This window comes from Medicago truncatula, chromosome 2 (assembly GCF_003473485.1).
Source record: "Medicago truncatula cultivar Jemalong A17 chromosome 2, MtrunA17r5.0-ANR, whole genome shotgun sequence".
Taxonomy (NCBI): domain Eukaryota; kingdom Viridiplantae; phylum Streptophyta; class Magnoliopsida; order Fabales; family Fabaceae; genus Medicago; species Medicago truncatula.
The window spans coordinates 36331784-36348385 of NC_053043.1; the positions used below are offsets into that span (position 1 = coordinate 36331784).

The 16602-nt window shown below is 30.8% G+C and overlaps 1 protein-coding gene across 1 annotated transcript; it reads left to right on the top strand.

Annotated features, from left to right (window-relative positions):
• Positions 1–1924: 1924 nt before the first annotated feature.
• LOC25487120 (persulfide dioxygenase ETHE1 homolog, mitochondrial) lies at positions 1925–6404 on the top strand. The gene is given in 10 exon segments (XM_013608974.3): positions 1925–2430; positions 2755–2883; positions 4016–4123; positions 4792–4926; positions 5068–5109; positions 5250–5309; positions 5384–5437; positions 5986–6010; positions 6141–6201; positions 6203–6404. Coding segments are annotated over 10 exon segments (936 nt in total). The 5' UTR covers positions 1925–2208; the 3' UTR covers positions 6303–6404.
• The last annotated feature ends 10198 nt before the right edge of the window (positions 6405–16602 follow it).

The window sequence follows — 16602 nt, forward strand, 5'->3', positions numbered from 1 at the left end:
AAAAAAAAAAAAAAAACATAACATATGAGCAATTAAAAAGAAACCCAAACATACAATGCTAACAATGAGTAGTATGTTTAGAGATTTTGAACACTTACTTGATTACATACATACTTGAGTCTGGAGAAATTTGATGGAGTTTGATTTCTTGGAGTTTGGAGAGAGTATGATTTGTGTTTTTAGTGTTTTTGAATATGTGGGTGGTTCAATTTCTTACTTTGAAATATGCTTATAGCAGAACGACAATTAATTGTCATTCAGTAGTGAACATCAATCAACTCTCGTTCAACAATGAACGGTAATTAATTGTCGTTGAGAGCAGTTTGGCCGGTTCGGGGGTGCATAGGAGCAAAGCATAGGTGCCTAAAGAGCAATTTTCATGTTAATGTATGTTCTTTGTTGTTTTTTGTTTATGAAAAGTATACATGGGGAATTTCTTTTCCTACCCTAAGTCATTCTCGTACGTCCTCCATTTTTTCAATTTTATCCATGTTTGAATTATATAATCCAACACATATTCTATGTTTTTAGGATTATGAAATCTGAAATATCCTAGTAACAGAACAATGTGCAAATTCCTTTTTCTTTTTACCATAATCGTAACACATTATAATACAACGTAAACTCGATTGATAGAGATGACATAGTTACAAATTGACAACACAATTTTTTAACTCAACACAGTTTGTATAGAAGATCTCTAGCTGAGCTTTTAAGCATATTAAGCGGCTTAATAGGCATATCTTAGATAATCTATTTACATTAACATCATTATCAAATAAAGATATAAACACACATCGAAAAAATCCTTTAATATCATTACTACATAGAACTACTACAAACATGTTTGACAACTAAAACTAAATCTATAGTACAAGATATGGGAAGAATATGGAGGAGAACCTAAATCTGTAGTAGAAGAAAATGGAGTACAAATGAGAACAACCTCATATCCAAACTAATAAGAAATACAAGATGATGGTGGACAACCCTGTTCGATCAATCATAATACACCAACTACTTATATGAAGGTAATTGTTGAGCATCGTACTACCCCCACAACTACCATTAAACAACTCTAAAGTTGGTATGAATAACAAACAGTGAAACCATATCATCATAAGCTCCCCAAGGAGATTCACGCAAAACCAACATACAAAAAAAGACAATTTAAAATAAAAAGAAATCTTTTTGCGTTGGATATTTATAGACATAGGAAAACATCGATGGTAATGACATCCACAAGGGATACCTCGATGGTAACGACACCCACTGCCCAAACCTCGATGGTAACGACACATCATCGTTCAAACCTCGATGGGAATGACATCGTTCGTAGTTTGAGGTGTTTTTAGATTATATAATCCGAAATATGTAAATATTCTGATACCCAAATGTTTAAAAACTTGTGTATTCGGAAGTTTAACATGTTTCAAAATATGTAATCTAAACTAGTCGAATATAGAATATCTTTTGAGGTCCTTAGTGCATGGACAATTTCCGTGGTGCAAAACACACGACAACTTTTATAAATAGATGTGTTTAGTTAATTTGCAACCCACGTTACAAAACCACGAACACTAAACTAGTTACAAGGTATTACAATATGAGAAATCCAATATGCTTGTAGTCTATATTGATGAACATTATTTTTCGTCAATATTAGACTTAGACTTAATCAATCATAACCATTGTATCAATCCCTTAAAAAAAAATCACTGTATCATTGAAAACATTTATTTGTTTTTGATAAATCATTGAAAACATTTAACTTTAAATAAAATAAAAGAAAACTACTTCTAAAATAAAAAACTTTCACATGGCTAGCTTATAAAAATTAATGTATTGATAAAAAAAAACCATATATCCACTATATATTTCTTTCTAATATACAATAATATCCATTCTCCTATTAGCACTTGACAATTAGCAATATCAATTTATATATTCATATTGGACACTATGATGATGATGATGAGTATGATCCCATAACAACCAATTTGGATTTGATATTGATTTATACAGTCTGTCTCTCCATTCCATTCCTATGCACAATGTCTACAATCTTGTCTATATCCTCTCCATAGAATTCATCATTTCATTATTATATTAACAACCCAACATCAACAACATCGTCATTCATTCCTCTCCTTTATCTCCTATCTCTATTCTCTAATATTTATATTACATACTCAACCACAACAAACAATGCTTAAATCCCAATTCATCAAATTCACCCCCTTTTTTCCTTATAAACCCTCTTTTTCTTCTCTTTCAATTTCCACTACAATTAAGCTCAAATCACAAATGGCTTCTTACTCTACTTCTTCCTCTTCTTCTAAACTCTTGTTTCGTCAGCTTTTTGAAAAGGAATCATCTACTTATACGTACCTTCTTGCTGATGCTTCACATGCTGAAAAACCAGCAGTTGTAAGTTCACGAAAAAAATTGATTTTTATGTGTTTGTTTGATTATTTGTGGGAAATTTTTATCTGGGTCGGAATTATTTATTGAATTTGATGATGGGTTTCTTCTATTTTGGTGATTGATGATTTTTACTTTTTTGTGAAAAAAGTGATTTTGAAGTGTCTGTTTGATTATTTGATGAATTCAATAATGGATTTCTTCTGTTTTGTGATTTTGGTCTTTTTTGTTATGAAAAATTCAGTTGTTTTGATGATTTTGGTGTTTTTATGAAAAATTTAGTTGATTGATGATTTTGATTTTTGATTTTTTTGTTGTTGAAAACTTCAGTTGATTGACCCTGTTGATAGGACAGTAGATAGAGACTTATCACTAATTCAAGAATTGGGTTTGAAGCTTGTGTATGCTATGAACACACATGTACATGCTGATCATGTTACTGGAACTGGCCTCATCAAGGTATTTAGTATGCACCTGATGGTAAATTATTGTTTTAAACTTTACTCTGAAGGAAAGTGAGCAAGAAATGGTGTTTTAAACTTGCTTTTATCAAAATGAAACTTAAATTGTGTATGCTATCTTAATTTTATCAAAATACATACCTTGATGATTACATTGGTCCTTATGTTGTCGTAATAGGTTTTAAAAGTAGCTTATACTGTGAACAATTTAAATTGTGTATGCTATAAGCTATTTTAATGACATTGGCTAGGATAGGTCCTTAAACTTAAATTGTGAAAAAAAACTTAATTTTATCAAAATAGCTTATAGAAATGGTGTTTTTGTATGCTATAAGCTATTTTTATAAGATATATTGGAGAACTTATGAAAATAAAGCTTGTGAAAATTGTCATAAGGTTTTTTCATAAGTTCTCCCAAACAGTCTCACAAAACTTATGTCAGTAGATAAGCTGAAATAAGTCAATCCAAACAAGCCCTAAATAAATCAAGGGTGTATATATCCTTATATGTAGCACTGGCATTCCAGATATGCACGTGTAGTGTCCTACATGTGTCAGTGTTCTTGTCATCTGACACCGCATCCGACACATCTTGTTACATTCAATAACTTGATAGAAACGAGAATTTAGACCTCTGGTACTGTGTATTTATTGACTGAAAATGGAGCTTCACAGGAAAAAAAAAAAAAAAAAAAAGGAAGCAGAAAACTACACCAGAGTTCAAGAACTCTCACAGCAGAGCAGTATTGCTCCTAAACCAGGGAGAATCTCTCTCCTAACTGTCGCTAACAAACTTTCTGAATGACTCTAAACTTTCCCTCCTTTTTATCTTATAACAGTATATCCCCCATAAAAATCAGGAGAATGATAACTAACTCTTATTCCCTCTGCTTCTGCAACCTTCTAGAAGTTGGGCTCAATGGTTGGGTCATCGCATGGACCTTGACATCTTATCATAGCTTCTATCTATTTTCTTAGATTTTTATTGGTGTCTACGTATCGCGGTGTTGCACATAGTGTCCTTTGTTTAGTCACTTTATTCTAGAATTATATATTTTTTTCCAATATTTTACATTACTTTTCTGTGGTGGTAACTTAGTTTGGTTTTGTTTTTCACACATTTAATATAGAGCAAAGTTCCTGATGTAAAATCTGTTATTTCAAAAGCAAGTGGTGCAACAGCAGATCTTTACGTAGAACAAGGTGATAAAATCCGTTTTGGTGATCTTTTTCTAGAGGTGAGTCTGCAGTTTCATACCTAGATTAATTTTTTTTTTTCCCACTTAGCTTTGTTTTGTAATACTAATACTAATATTAATGCATTATAATCAGTGTCAATGTGTATCATAAATTGCTTCTTCATTGTTGCTTAAAAAATTGCTTCTTTATTGGGGTTGGTTGACAAGGAATTGTCAAATACACCCTACATTTCATTGTTGTCTATAAGAGAAGAAGTGGATATATTTATGCTTGGACGGTCTATTTCTTTATGTTGTGTGATAAGTTTGAACTTGTCGACAAAATTCTAATATTAGGAAGATTCTGATGAAATATAATTAAATGCGGCTTCTAGTATTTCAATATCATTTAAGATAAGAGCTCTGAATCTGATTAGTCAAGCAGATGGGCAGATCATAGATATGTTTTTGATTTTAGGTGAATCTTAAACTAATACGGTGATGGTTTCGAAAGCTAGCTCATTACAGCTGTAAACCTTGTGCAAAGAAATGGAATGGGCCAATGAATCAAAGACAACTTCACGTTAGTCTTATTATCAATTTTAGATGAAATGGGAAATTTATGCAAATAGATCTTATTTTCTCTTGTGATGGGTGTGAATGGTTAATGTTAATGGTTTATTGTATTATCTACTTTGTAATGTATATTACTGTCTTCTTTGCTGTAGGTTCGTGCAACTCCCGGTCATACCTTAGGTTGCCTTACCTATGTTACAGGAGATGGACCTGACCAACCTCAACCTCGAATGGCATTCACCGGAGATACCCTATTAATACGCGGATGCGGAAGGACAGATTTTCAGGTATCAATGTTGTGTCCGGTGTCTGTGTGTGTTCGGTGCTTCATTGTATGTTACAGTTACCTCTATTTTATTAAGTGATATAAGGCCGAGTTTCACTCTTACCAGATATTTTGTATCTAATCCATATCAATTATTATGCAGGGTGGGAGTGCAGAGAAGCTTTACAAATCAATCCATTCACAGGCATGAACTTGACATTCCTTGTGTATTAAGTTAAACAACTTTTTTCCTTAGCAACTTAGGAAAATAGATTAAGAGATTTCTGGTTCATTAAATATGAATATTAATAACGTGTTACTCTTTCACATCTTTTCTGGATACAGATTTTTACTCTGCCTAAAGATACCTTACTCTATCCAGCTCATGACTACAAAGGATTCTCTGTAAGGACCTTTTATGGTTTTTGGTTGCCAAATTTTAGATAGTTTCTTTGCTTATACAAATACTATTATTTTAGGTAAGCACAGTTGGAGAGGAGATGCAGTATAATCCGCGCTTAACAAAGGACGAGGTAATGTTTGATTACATCCACAATTTATAAGCTTGATCCACTAAATGAAACCTATGAAAGTAGAACTTTTAATTCTGACGAGAGACTCTGGATTTAAAACAACTAGCGAGTGTTGTCAAATAGAAGATATATCATAACAAAATTCGAACAAATCGTTCTTGCTCTGCCATTCGCCGTTAGTGCAAAAAGTTGTCAAATAGCGACGCTGTAGCACTGTAGCATAATGGAATTTTAACAAATCTCAATTTTTCGTGATCCGCGATTGACAATACCAGCCAAAAAAAATGAGCTAATCATGTTTTAACATGTTGAAATGAGCATAATGGAATTTTAACATGTTTTAACATGTTGAAATGAGCATAATAGAATTTTAACAAATCTCAATTTTTTTGGAATTTGAGCTAATCTAAAAAAAATTGTGATCCGCGACTGACAACGGGTCAATCATCTCAAAAAAGTTTTAACATGTTGAAATCCTGTTTCATCTGCTGGTTAGCCCCAACTCATGTAATATCTCACAATTGATAATGTTGATCCCTCATATGCAGGAAACTTTCAAGAACATCATGGCAAGTAAGTACTAGCTAACTTTCACCAAAACCTTGTCAAATTTATATTTTTTTTTTCCACATATGCATCATCAAAGACAGATGTTTAGCTCATCTTTTTTATCTGATGATTGCACATTTGATTTGCACAACAGATCTTAACTTGTCATACCCAAAAATGATCGACGTAGCTGTTCCGGCTAATATGGTTTGTGGAGTCCAATCCAAAACAAGCTGAGCTTTCAACATTCTTGTCCGATAGTCACATGGCGATGTTGTTTAACATGGAGGCATTGCTAGTAAAGAAAAAAATATAATGTTAATTGTCCTTTGTGTTGAATAGAAAAATGAAGATTGTAAATAAATAAATTGATGATTATTGGCCTAAATATATGCTCTGTGTTCTGTTCTATTTTTTATTTTTTTGGTAATATGTTTGTTCTATTTAATTATAGAATATACATACATAATGAAATATCATACATGTTCATTACTAATTTTTGGAATTAACAGGATATGCGGAAATAACTAGTTGGAAATCAGTTACTTGAAATGCTGGGCCATGGCTGCAACTTATTAAAGTAACTTGTCATAATGATAGTTTTTCATGAGTATTCACATTTGCAGTAGTTTCATTTTTGCTGCTGACTTTTTAAAAAAAAAAAAAAAGGATAAATGGAAATTAGAAATATTATCACGTGTCTAGTTCCTCACTGTGTTACCTTTTGGAGAGGTTGAGTAGATCAACTGGTTTGAGTTAGATGATAAAGAGTTAGATGTCATAATTAAAACCCGATGTCATAATTAAAACCCGAATGAATGAGTAAATATCTATGAAGCACGGATACGGACACGGATCTCAGACACGACACGGACACTAGCACGCCGACACAACTAATAATTTGAAAAAATGACATAATTTAGTGTAATTACAAATGTCGGTGTCGACATAACACATGTTCGACACTGGGATATGCCTAATCTGAGAAATGTATGTGCTTCATAGGTAAATATTAATCTAACAAGAAAATGATGTTTAAATGACATTTGTAGCCGGTATTAATCTGTTGGCTTGTTTTACCAATTCGGCGTGGTCTAAGAAGCACAAAGTTATGAGTTTGTTATTTGGCTAATGCATCAAAGTCCAATATTTGATGGACAACTTTTAAACATGTACCACAATGATAAGGTTGTGTTATGCCTCGACAACCAATGTAAATTTTTGGCGAATCTTTATGATATGGACTAAATATGCAATTGCGTGAATGCTAGATGGTTGCCCATAAGCAACACATTGTATAGCTCGAGTACAGTGTCAAATGAGCAAGAGTCGCTGCATTGTCGTCTGGATGTAGTGAAATATAAACAAGGGTACCACATCTTCAAGAACAATTGTGGGTAAAAGTTAGTTCCTAGAAACTAAATGCGTGGGTGAAAAGACGAATGAATTATGTTGCATTCTTATATTTTGTATCATGTTTACCATTTGTTTTGTAGTATGTACTCGTTAGTTAGTACAATTGTACTAAATAATAAATATGGTTTATGTAGTGTGTACTTGGTAGTCGAGGCATGGTTATTTCATACATGATCATATGATTTGTACCCATCAGTTAGTATTTATTTATGTCATTATATGAGACTATGTATTTGATGTATTTTATTTAGACAAAATTTTTGTAATATTAATGTATTCAGTACTAAGTTTAATACCCGTCTAAATATTTTAGACAAATTTAGTGTGAACGTTATATAAAAAAATAAAATTAGTTTTTTAAATTAATGTATTCTTTAGTGTGAATGTTGAATATCATTCAATATAAAAAATAAAAAAAATTAGTATAATGGTTGATTATAGAAATATAATGATGTTTTTTTTAATTAATTTTTTTTAGAGTTCATTTTCAAATAACAGAAGTTTTCAATTTCCATTGGATTCTTACCTCACATCTTGTAGAACAGAAAATAGTTTTTCTGTTATTGCTATTTAAATATAGCAATAGCCAACCAAGATGCATACATTATTGTGTCTAAATGAAATATCCAACAAATCCTTTGTATGTTATGAATGAATGCCTATATATAATATCATGTTGATTACTAAATGAATAAAAAAGATATTTATTTTACTCTATCTTTTCTTGCCTCTTTAATTTCTGAACCTTCTTGCTCATTTTTAATGGAAAATCATAATGGTGTATCAAATATGACTCAACAAGACAAACCTATAACAGACGTTGAATCCGGTATTGTTCTATCTTTCTAGCTCTTTTTTTTTTTTTTTTTTTTTAAAAATTTATTTATTGGGTTTGATTTTCAGCTTGGAAATGAAAAATGCAAGTTTTTTATATTTATATTTTGGGTTAATATATTGGATGATCTCTACGATGGATTTGATAAAATATTTGAAACTTTTGTGATTTTTTGTTTTTTTCAATTATGATTGGATTCACTTATGCTACTTATGTTTTTTTTTTCTCTTTTTTTTCTAAGGATGATTGTTTTTATGTGATTTTTATAGCCACGTTTGTTTTATAAGTAAAAATATAGTAAACGAGTAATATTACAAAGCATCAACAATTAGATGCATTGAAAAAAAGCATTTTATTTTGTATACTAATTTAAAAAGACTAAATTCTTATTAATGCCAACCTTAGAAATGAAGCAACTATTAGATTTAGGTCACATTTCAATAAATAATTTAATTATGTGTATACTGTTGTTTGTATAATAAAAGATAAAACGAACTATTTTTTTCTCTCATATAAGCTACAAACCGTTTTCATGAACGCTCCCAAAGAGTTTAAGAAAACAAGCTGAAAATAATACATGTACATGTGATAAGATATTGGCAAAAAAAAAAAAAAAAATTTATAACAAAAAAAAAAGATATTGGCAAAATTACACAATTAGTCCATTAACTTAATTTTAGGTAACATTTTCGTCCTTTATCTTTTTTTTGTAACGATTTAGTCCTTTATGTTATAAAATGACACTATTTTATCATTTTTGTATGAGAATTTTTCAATGAAATTTGATTTTCTTGAATAGTATGATGAAGATTTGCGTTTGTCTATGAGTTTGATGAATTTTTTTTTGGAATTTTTGATTATTTTTTTCATAAAAAAGATAACTATGTTGTTATTTTATAACATAAAGGACTAAATCGTTACAAAAAAAAAAAAAGATAAAGGACGATAATGTTATCTAAAATTAAGTTAAGGGACTAATTCTGTAATTTTGCCTAAGATATTTAATTTCATAAGCTCTCTCAAACACCGGTAAAAAAGTTTGTATTAGTGAATATACTCAAATAAGTCCTTTTGTGGGAGTTAAGGTTTCTAAACTTAGTTATCTTTAATGTACTTCATTTCATAGAGGGAAATATTTTGATATTGTTTTTGCTATGTAATATTGATTCATAGATTTGGCGGTTGCAGAAGAAGGTGAGGAAAAACGTCTTGGGTGTGGTGGTATTGGTGTTGGCTGGGTGTTGTAAGTAAATTAAATTCCCTTGTATTTATATATAATTTGGAGGAGTGTTATTTTAAAAACTATAAATAATGTATTTAACACGAAAAAGGTCAATAATATATTTAACACCGTACAACAATATATCATTATAACTAATATGTTGAACAAATATTTAGTTATCCAAATAAATTTGCGACAACGACGGATTAAAAGAATTTTTTAATCTGTGAATAATATATATCACTTTTTGCTTTTGATCTCTATGAATTTTGTTTTAGTTTTCATAAAATTTATTTATATTAAAATTAATCGTTGTAAGTTTATTTTAATCATTTAAAATAAGGACTAAAATATAAAATAAAAAACTAAAATTAAAAAGTGGAATATCTATGAAGAAAAAGTGGAAAACTAAAAACATATTAAAAAAAAAAGTACATTTGTGATTTGTTAGTCTATCATTGGCAATCTTAAAAAAAAATATAACCCAAGTTAAATAAATTGTAACCCATATTCATCATAGAACTATCCTTGTTATTTTTTTTTTTTGACAAAACTATCCTTAACTTAATTTCTTTTGCACCAGGTTTATATGTGGTTTCTTTTTTCCTGTCCCATGGTATGTTGGGGTGTTAATTATGCTCTTTTCCAAAGTAGACAAACGAGAGAAACCTGGATACATTGCTTGTTTTATTTGTGTAAGTGATTCTATTTTTTATGGTTTTCTAAATTATTAGTAATTGAAAAAAATATCAATGATTAGTTTATGGAAATTTTACAAGTTTTTTTACAAATGGATATCCATCCATATTTGTTTAGAGTTGGTTTTTTAGGATCAACTTTGTCATGCATTAATATTAATCAGTGCTCCCGAGAGACGGATTAAAGATACTAAAAAAATAAATTATATAATAGTTATTGTATTGAAATTACACAATCCATGAAAAAATCAACAAAGTTTTCTTTCTTAAAAATAACTTTCTTTTTTTTAGTATCCTTAACTAGTGTCTGAGAGCATCGGTCAGCATGACATTATATTGAGAATTAAATATCTCTTTTTGATTGGATTGAGAATTATAAATATCTTAAAGTTATCAAATTCTTCCGTAACATGTATGAGAATTGTACCTTGTTTTGTGACTTTTGTCATACAATAATAACTTAGTGAGTCTTCTTTCTTTTGCAGGCTGTTTTGTATACAGTTTTGGTTATTTTCAAGTGGACTTATCATCAAAACCCCGCCCATTATAAGCAGTAATTGATCTCGAGCATATATTTGAGATCAAATCCATTCATGTTACATCTTCATTAAATCAATTTATTTTAATAATCTTCATATTTTATGTGAGAATCCAAATCAATTCTTGGACATGGTAACAACTTGCACAATAATCTTAACATCAAGATTTAAGTTGTACTAAAAGTTGTGTCTTGTGAAAGATTTATTTATACCAACCATCTATTTATCAAAAGATGCTATCTTATATATGTGTAAACAGTGTGATGTATTTTTTTTTTAATAAATATGTGAAATGTATTTTGTGATTGCATTGTTAATTTACTTTTCAACAAATTTTATTATTATTGAATATATATATATATATTGCACACAGGTGTGTGTTAGCATCCTGCCCCTTTGTTTTTGACAAAAAATACCCTTTTCTCTTTCTTAAATTGTGATTAAATGCATAACTGTTAAAGTAATTTTATTATCTACAGCTATCAATTTCTCCCTCCATACAAATAAAAATGAGTTGTGTTATTTGAACAACCATTTAAATGAGAACTTATGAGACAATCATAAATTAACAAAAAAAAAAAAAAAGAGGTATTGCACAAAAACCAAAGCAATAGGAAGATAAAGTAAAAACAAAATGTGAGTATGAAATATAAAGTTGTCAAAAAGTTATCAAAAAATGATTGTACAAATATCATTTTTTGAATAAAAAAAAATACTTCAGTTTCTCTCTCCTTCTCTCATATCTCTTCAAAGAGAAATGATATTTGTACAACCATTTTTGTACAACTTTTGTACAACTTTCTCTCTCATACTCACATTATCTTCATATTCTCTCTCTTCCTTTTTCTCTCTCTATTGTTTTTTGACCAATGAGAAGAGAGAACAACAAGGTTGTCCCAAAAGTTGTACCAAAAGAGTTGTTCAAATATCACTACTCCTCTTCAAATTGCCTTTAAGTTGCAACTTATGTTCATCTCTTCAAATTATTAATAATGCTTTCAAGTTAAAAATGAAATTAGATTGGGTCTGTTTAAAAAAGAAATAAGATTGGGTTTACGAAATTCCAGAAATTGGTTTCTATCAAAATTCCTGGAAAGTTTATTCAACAAAAAACCAAAATATGGCTTATATTAAGGAAAGAGACTAATGATTGAATAATAAATCTTGGTGTAGAGTATATTAACCGGAACAATACAAAAATGTATTCGACCTTGTCTGTCTCAAAACCTAACCAAATCAATCTAAGCCGATCTTGTTTGGTTTGATTCTCAGTTTTTCATTTTGAGATTCAAGAAATCGATGAACTGAACCAACGGTAACTCCACTCCCTATTTTACTAATATTATCCCTCCTCACACACTTATGATTAGACCTAAAATTAAAGTTCAACATAAAATACTCTTTTATTCATTCACTTTCTCCCATTATCATCACATCTCATTCCTCGGACTCTATTTCATTTCTTCTAAAAAAGAAACCCTAGCCATCAACCACACCTAACCCATCATTCTTCACCACCGCTGAGATCATACATCTGTTGGTATAAAAAAGGTGTTTGAAAAATAGAGAACATGAAGAAAAAAATATGAAATACAAAGTTCTATCAAATATTTAGTATGATGTATGTTGTATGCATGAAATACAACTTTGTGAGAATATGATTTTTTTTAAAATTCTATTTCAAATAAACCGATCAACCGAACACAAAACCAATTTGTTTGGTTTGATTTCTTTTTTAAAAAAGAGTGAAAACCGAATCAACGTAGAATTCATCTGTTCATACAAATTTTTGACTAAAAATCGATCTAAATTGAACCATTACACCCCTAGGTGAAATAGTAGGAATTTGTTCAAAAGTAAAAATAAATAAAAAATAACGACCGTAAAGGATATCACGTTTTACATACATACATAAAATCATAATGAAAAAAAAACAATGGAGAGAGAGAGAGAGAGCGGGGGGGGGGGGGGGGGGGGGGGGCGGTGGTCCTACGGGGTAATCGCGCCGATTTTCTTTTTTGCCGAAGGAAAGAAACATCAGGGGAAAGGGGTCCAAGCATAGTGCCACAAACGGGGGGATAGGGGACATTGGATTGATGTCAGATCACGACGTTAGAAATCGCGGTGACAGGAGGATTATGGATAGGACAGGCAAATGGATAACTGGAAGCATGGAGGAAGTGCGATTTCAGATTCAAGGCATTTTAGGGTTAGGATTTCTATGCGAGACAAGTCTCATCTCAGAGAGAGGTATCGGTCAGAGGCTCGGAGGTCACAGTTTGATCATGGTAGGGAAAGGGGATAACAACAACAACAGTTACGATCATGGGAATGGGATGATCACGCGACTGATGGTGCTGCTTCGGTTAATGGTAAGAGGGAGCAGGCGGTGAAGGGTGTGTGGAAGAAGGGTAGGGTTTTTGGTGTGCATGAGGGAGAAAATCAATGTGACTTTGGGAAAGATGATTGAAGGTTAAGGAGGTAAGACGTCAAGTGTGGTGAGGGAGAGGGTGGACAAAAGGGAAGCGGTGAGGGTGGGTGAGGTTTTGGTTCGGTTAAGAGGCGAGAATGGGAAGGATGATCACTGTGATGCGGTGGGGGTGGTGGTGGATAAGGATCAAATTGCACTAACGGTTTCGAAGGATCATGTGAGCTCGGGTAATAATGGGAAGCAAGGTCCGACACAGAAGCTGATATGTAATTATAAGTCACGTGTGCATGATTTGGAATGGGCACGAAATTGCGTGGTTACTACGCTGATTAATGGGGAAGTTGTTCTGGTGGTTTAGAACAAAATTGAGGATGCGAGGTTCAAAGAGTTAGATATTATTCCTTTGGGCACTGACAAAGTGTTCATTCATAGCGTTTCAGAGTTCGATGTTATAATAATACTTGATGGGGCAAAGGAATTTTTCAAACATTTTTTTTCAATATAAAGGATCAAGTTGGATTGAAGAAGGATACGACACTACACTACTTACAAGCTTATACAAAGTCTAACATGTTAATATATACTATTGTAACTATATATTTTTTATAGTATATATATTGTCTAGAAAAGAAAAAAAAGAAACACATGTATTGATACACTTTAAGTGTATTGTGCTTCATATTTGTTTACTACTCCTAGAGTCTGTGTAAACACTATCTTTTGTAAAAAAATAACTTGTTGTTGTATATCTATTGATTGAGCCTAGGAAGTCCTCAAGATTGAGGCAAGGAATCTCGGGCAAGGTTGTCTTAGTATTGTTGTTTTAATAAGGTTTTGGTTATAGTGAAAAATTTCGTGGAAATGCAAAAGGATCGATGTAATCCCGAATTGTGGGGTGAACCAGAATAAATTCTTTGTGTGTCTCTTTCGCTTACCTATTTACTTTCCATTGTTATCTCTGTTTTTGAAAAAGTTGCAAAAGCGTCAAAAACAATTCAAACCCCCCATTCTTTTATTTTTCTCAGCTTTAGTTGGCATCAAAGCTAAGTCTCATAAGCTTCACTTAATCCTGCCAGTTAGAGAAAAAAAATCCTAAGGAAGATATGTCTTCCTCTATGTCCTATTCCTCCACTTCCAAGAGTGATTCCAAAATAGATTCCTATATGTCAAGAACACCTACATTCAGCGGTGATGTAGAACAATTTGCTTGGTGGAAAAACAAGCTATACAATATTTGAATTACTCAAGATGAAGACATTTGGGACGTCATTTAGGATAGAAAAAATGTTTTTGTGGGTAAAGATGGTAAAGCAGTACAGAGGAAAGGTTTGATTGATAATGAAAAGAAAGAATACAAAAAGCATCACAAAGTCATAAACAATTTGGTGAATGCTTTATAATTCAAGGAATTAGACAAGATTGCTGATAATTCTACTCCCAAGAGTATCTTTATGCTCTTTGTGCTACTTATGAAGGAAATCAGCACATGAAAGAGGTGAAAGCCAATCTTCTAGTGCATCAGTATGAAACCTTCAAGATGAAGGAAGATGAAGATATTTAAACCATGTTCTCCAGGTTTCAAGTTCTGGTATATGGTATCTGGCATGCAAGTACTTGACAAGAGTTATTCTACTAAGGATCATGTTTACAAGATTCATAGAAGTTTACAAGTCAAGTGGATACCCAAGGTTACAACCATTCGGGAACTTAAAGATCTAAAAAAATTGGGATTGGAGTCCCTAATTAGCAACCTGATGAGTCACGTGTTAAAGCTGAATCATGATGAGGCTAAACCTAAAGCCATGTCTATAACACTCAGATCCAATGGCAAAACGGTGAAAGCTCTGCAAGCTGAAGATGAAGCTCCAGAGGAAGCTGATGAAGATGTTGAGCTCTCTGATGTAACGCCCTCTCTAATTATTTGAATATTTTTAATGAGTTTAGAATACACTTATATGATTTGTATGATTTATATGATTTATTTTGATGAGTGATATTTTGTTATGATATATGTTGGTATTTATTAGTATAACATATATGTTATTTGGTTTAGAAATATAAATGTTATTTGATTTAGAAATATATATGTTATTTGATTTAGAAATATATATATATATATATATATATATATTATTTGGTTTAGAAATATATATATGTTATTTGATTTAGAAATATATATGTTATTTGATTTAGAAATATATATATATGTGATTTGTTATAGAAATAAATGTTATTTGTTGTAGAAATACACATGATTTGTTGTAGAAATATATGTTAATTTGTGTAGAGATATATGTTATTTTGTGTAGAAATATATGTTATCTGGTGTAGAAATATATTTCTTATTTGGTGTAGAAATATATATATATATATGTTATGGAAATATATTTGTTATAGAGATATAATTGTTATTTGTTGTATAAATATTTTATATATATATATATTAGAATAGAATATTGAGATTTTGGTAGGCAATCTAATATATTTTTGTACTGAATAATATATTTTTGTACTTAATATAATATATTTTGGTACTCAATTGATATATTTAATTACTAGATCTAATAGGTGCATTACCTGTTTCCAAAGTTTCTCACTTATTAGTTGTAAATTATCTCTATAAATAGAGAACTCACACAGTGCATTCTACACACCGAAATTCACAGTTGATACTTCCTTTGCTTTTCTTCTCTTCTCCCTCTTTTGACTTGTGTTGACGAGTCTTTCTTCTTTTTCTACTCCTTTCTGTCCCTTCGTAATTAAAAGTGTTCTTAAGACCATAATCCCTCTTCGGTTTAATATCCTTTTAGATAAGAGAAAGCGGTAGAGTCCTTCGTCGATCAATTCAAAGGTAAGGGTGAGACTAACTTTGCAATTCTATTAAGTATGTGAATCAATGGTTAGGTTTAACATGATGTAGGATGAGTTTTTGAGGAATTGAAAAGTAGGTTAAAATTGTAGAATTAATGAATAAACAGTGGAAACTTGTTAAAAAGATGTAGAAACTGTCCTTAGACCTTAGATAGTGATTAAGATGATTTGATGATATTTATAATGTTATATAATTAGATATATATTGCATGAATTATGTTTGATGATTGAGATGTTGATGACGTGCATTTGTAATTGTTATATATGATGATTATCATTATTGATTGATGCTATTTTGTTGTTGTGATGAATATGATTTACTTTGATGATATGATTAATGAGAGAATATTATATACTGTGAATTAATGATTAAATGCATTACTTGAAATATTATTGAATGATCAAGATGTTGAAATGAATTGTTATTAAGCTTGATATGAATTGATTATGCTGCAATTGTTGTTAAACTAAGTTGCATGAGTTGTTGTTGATTATCATTTGATATTGTTATATCTTGAGATGTTTACGTGTCGCCTATGTTGTTGTTGTTGATTATGTGAAATATTTATATGACTTATGTGGAAGATGTATGATGTTTAAGTTG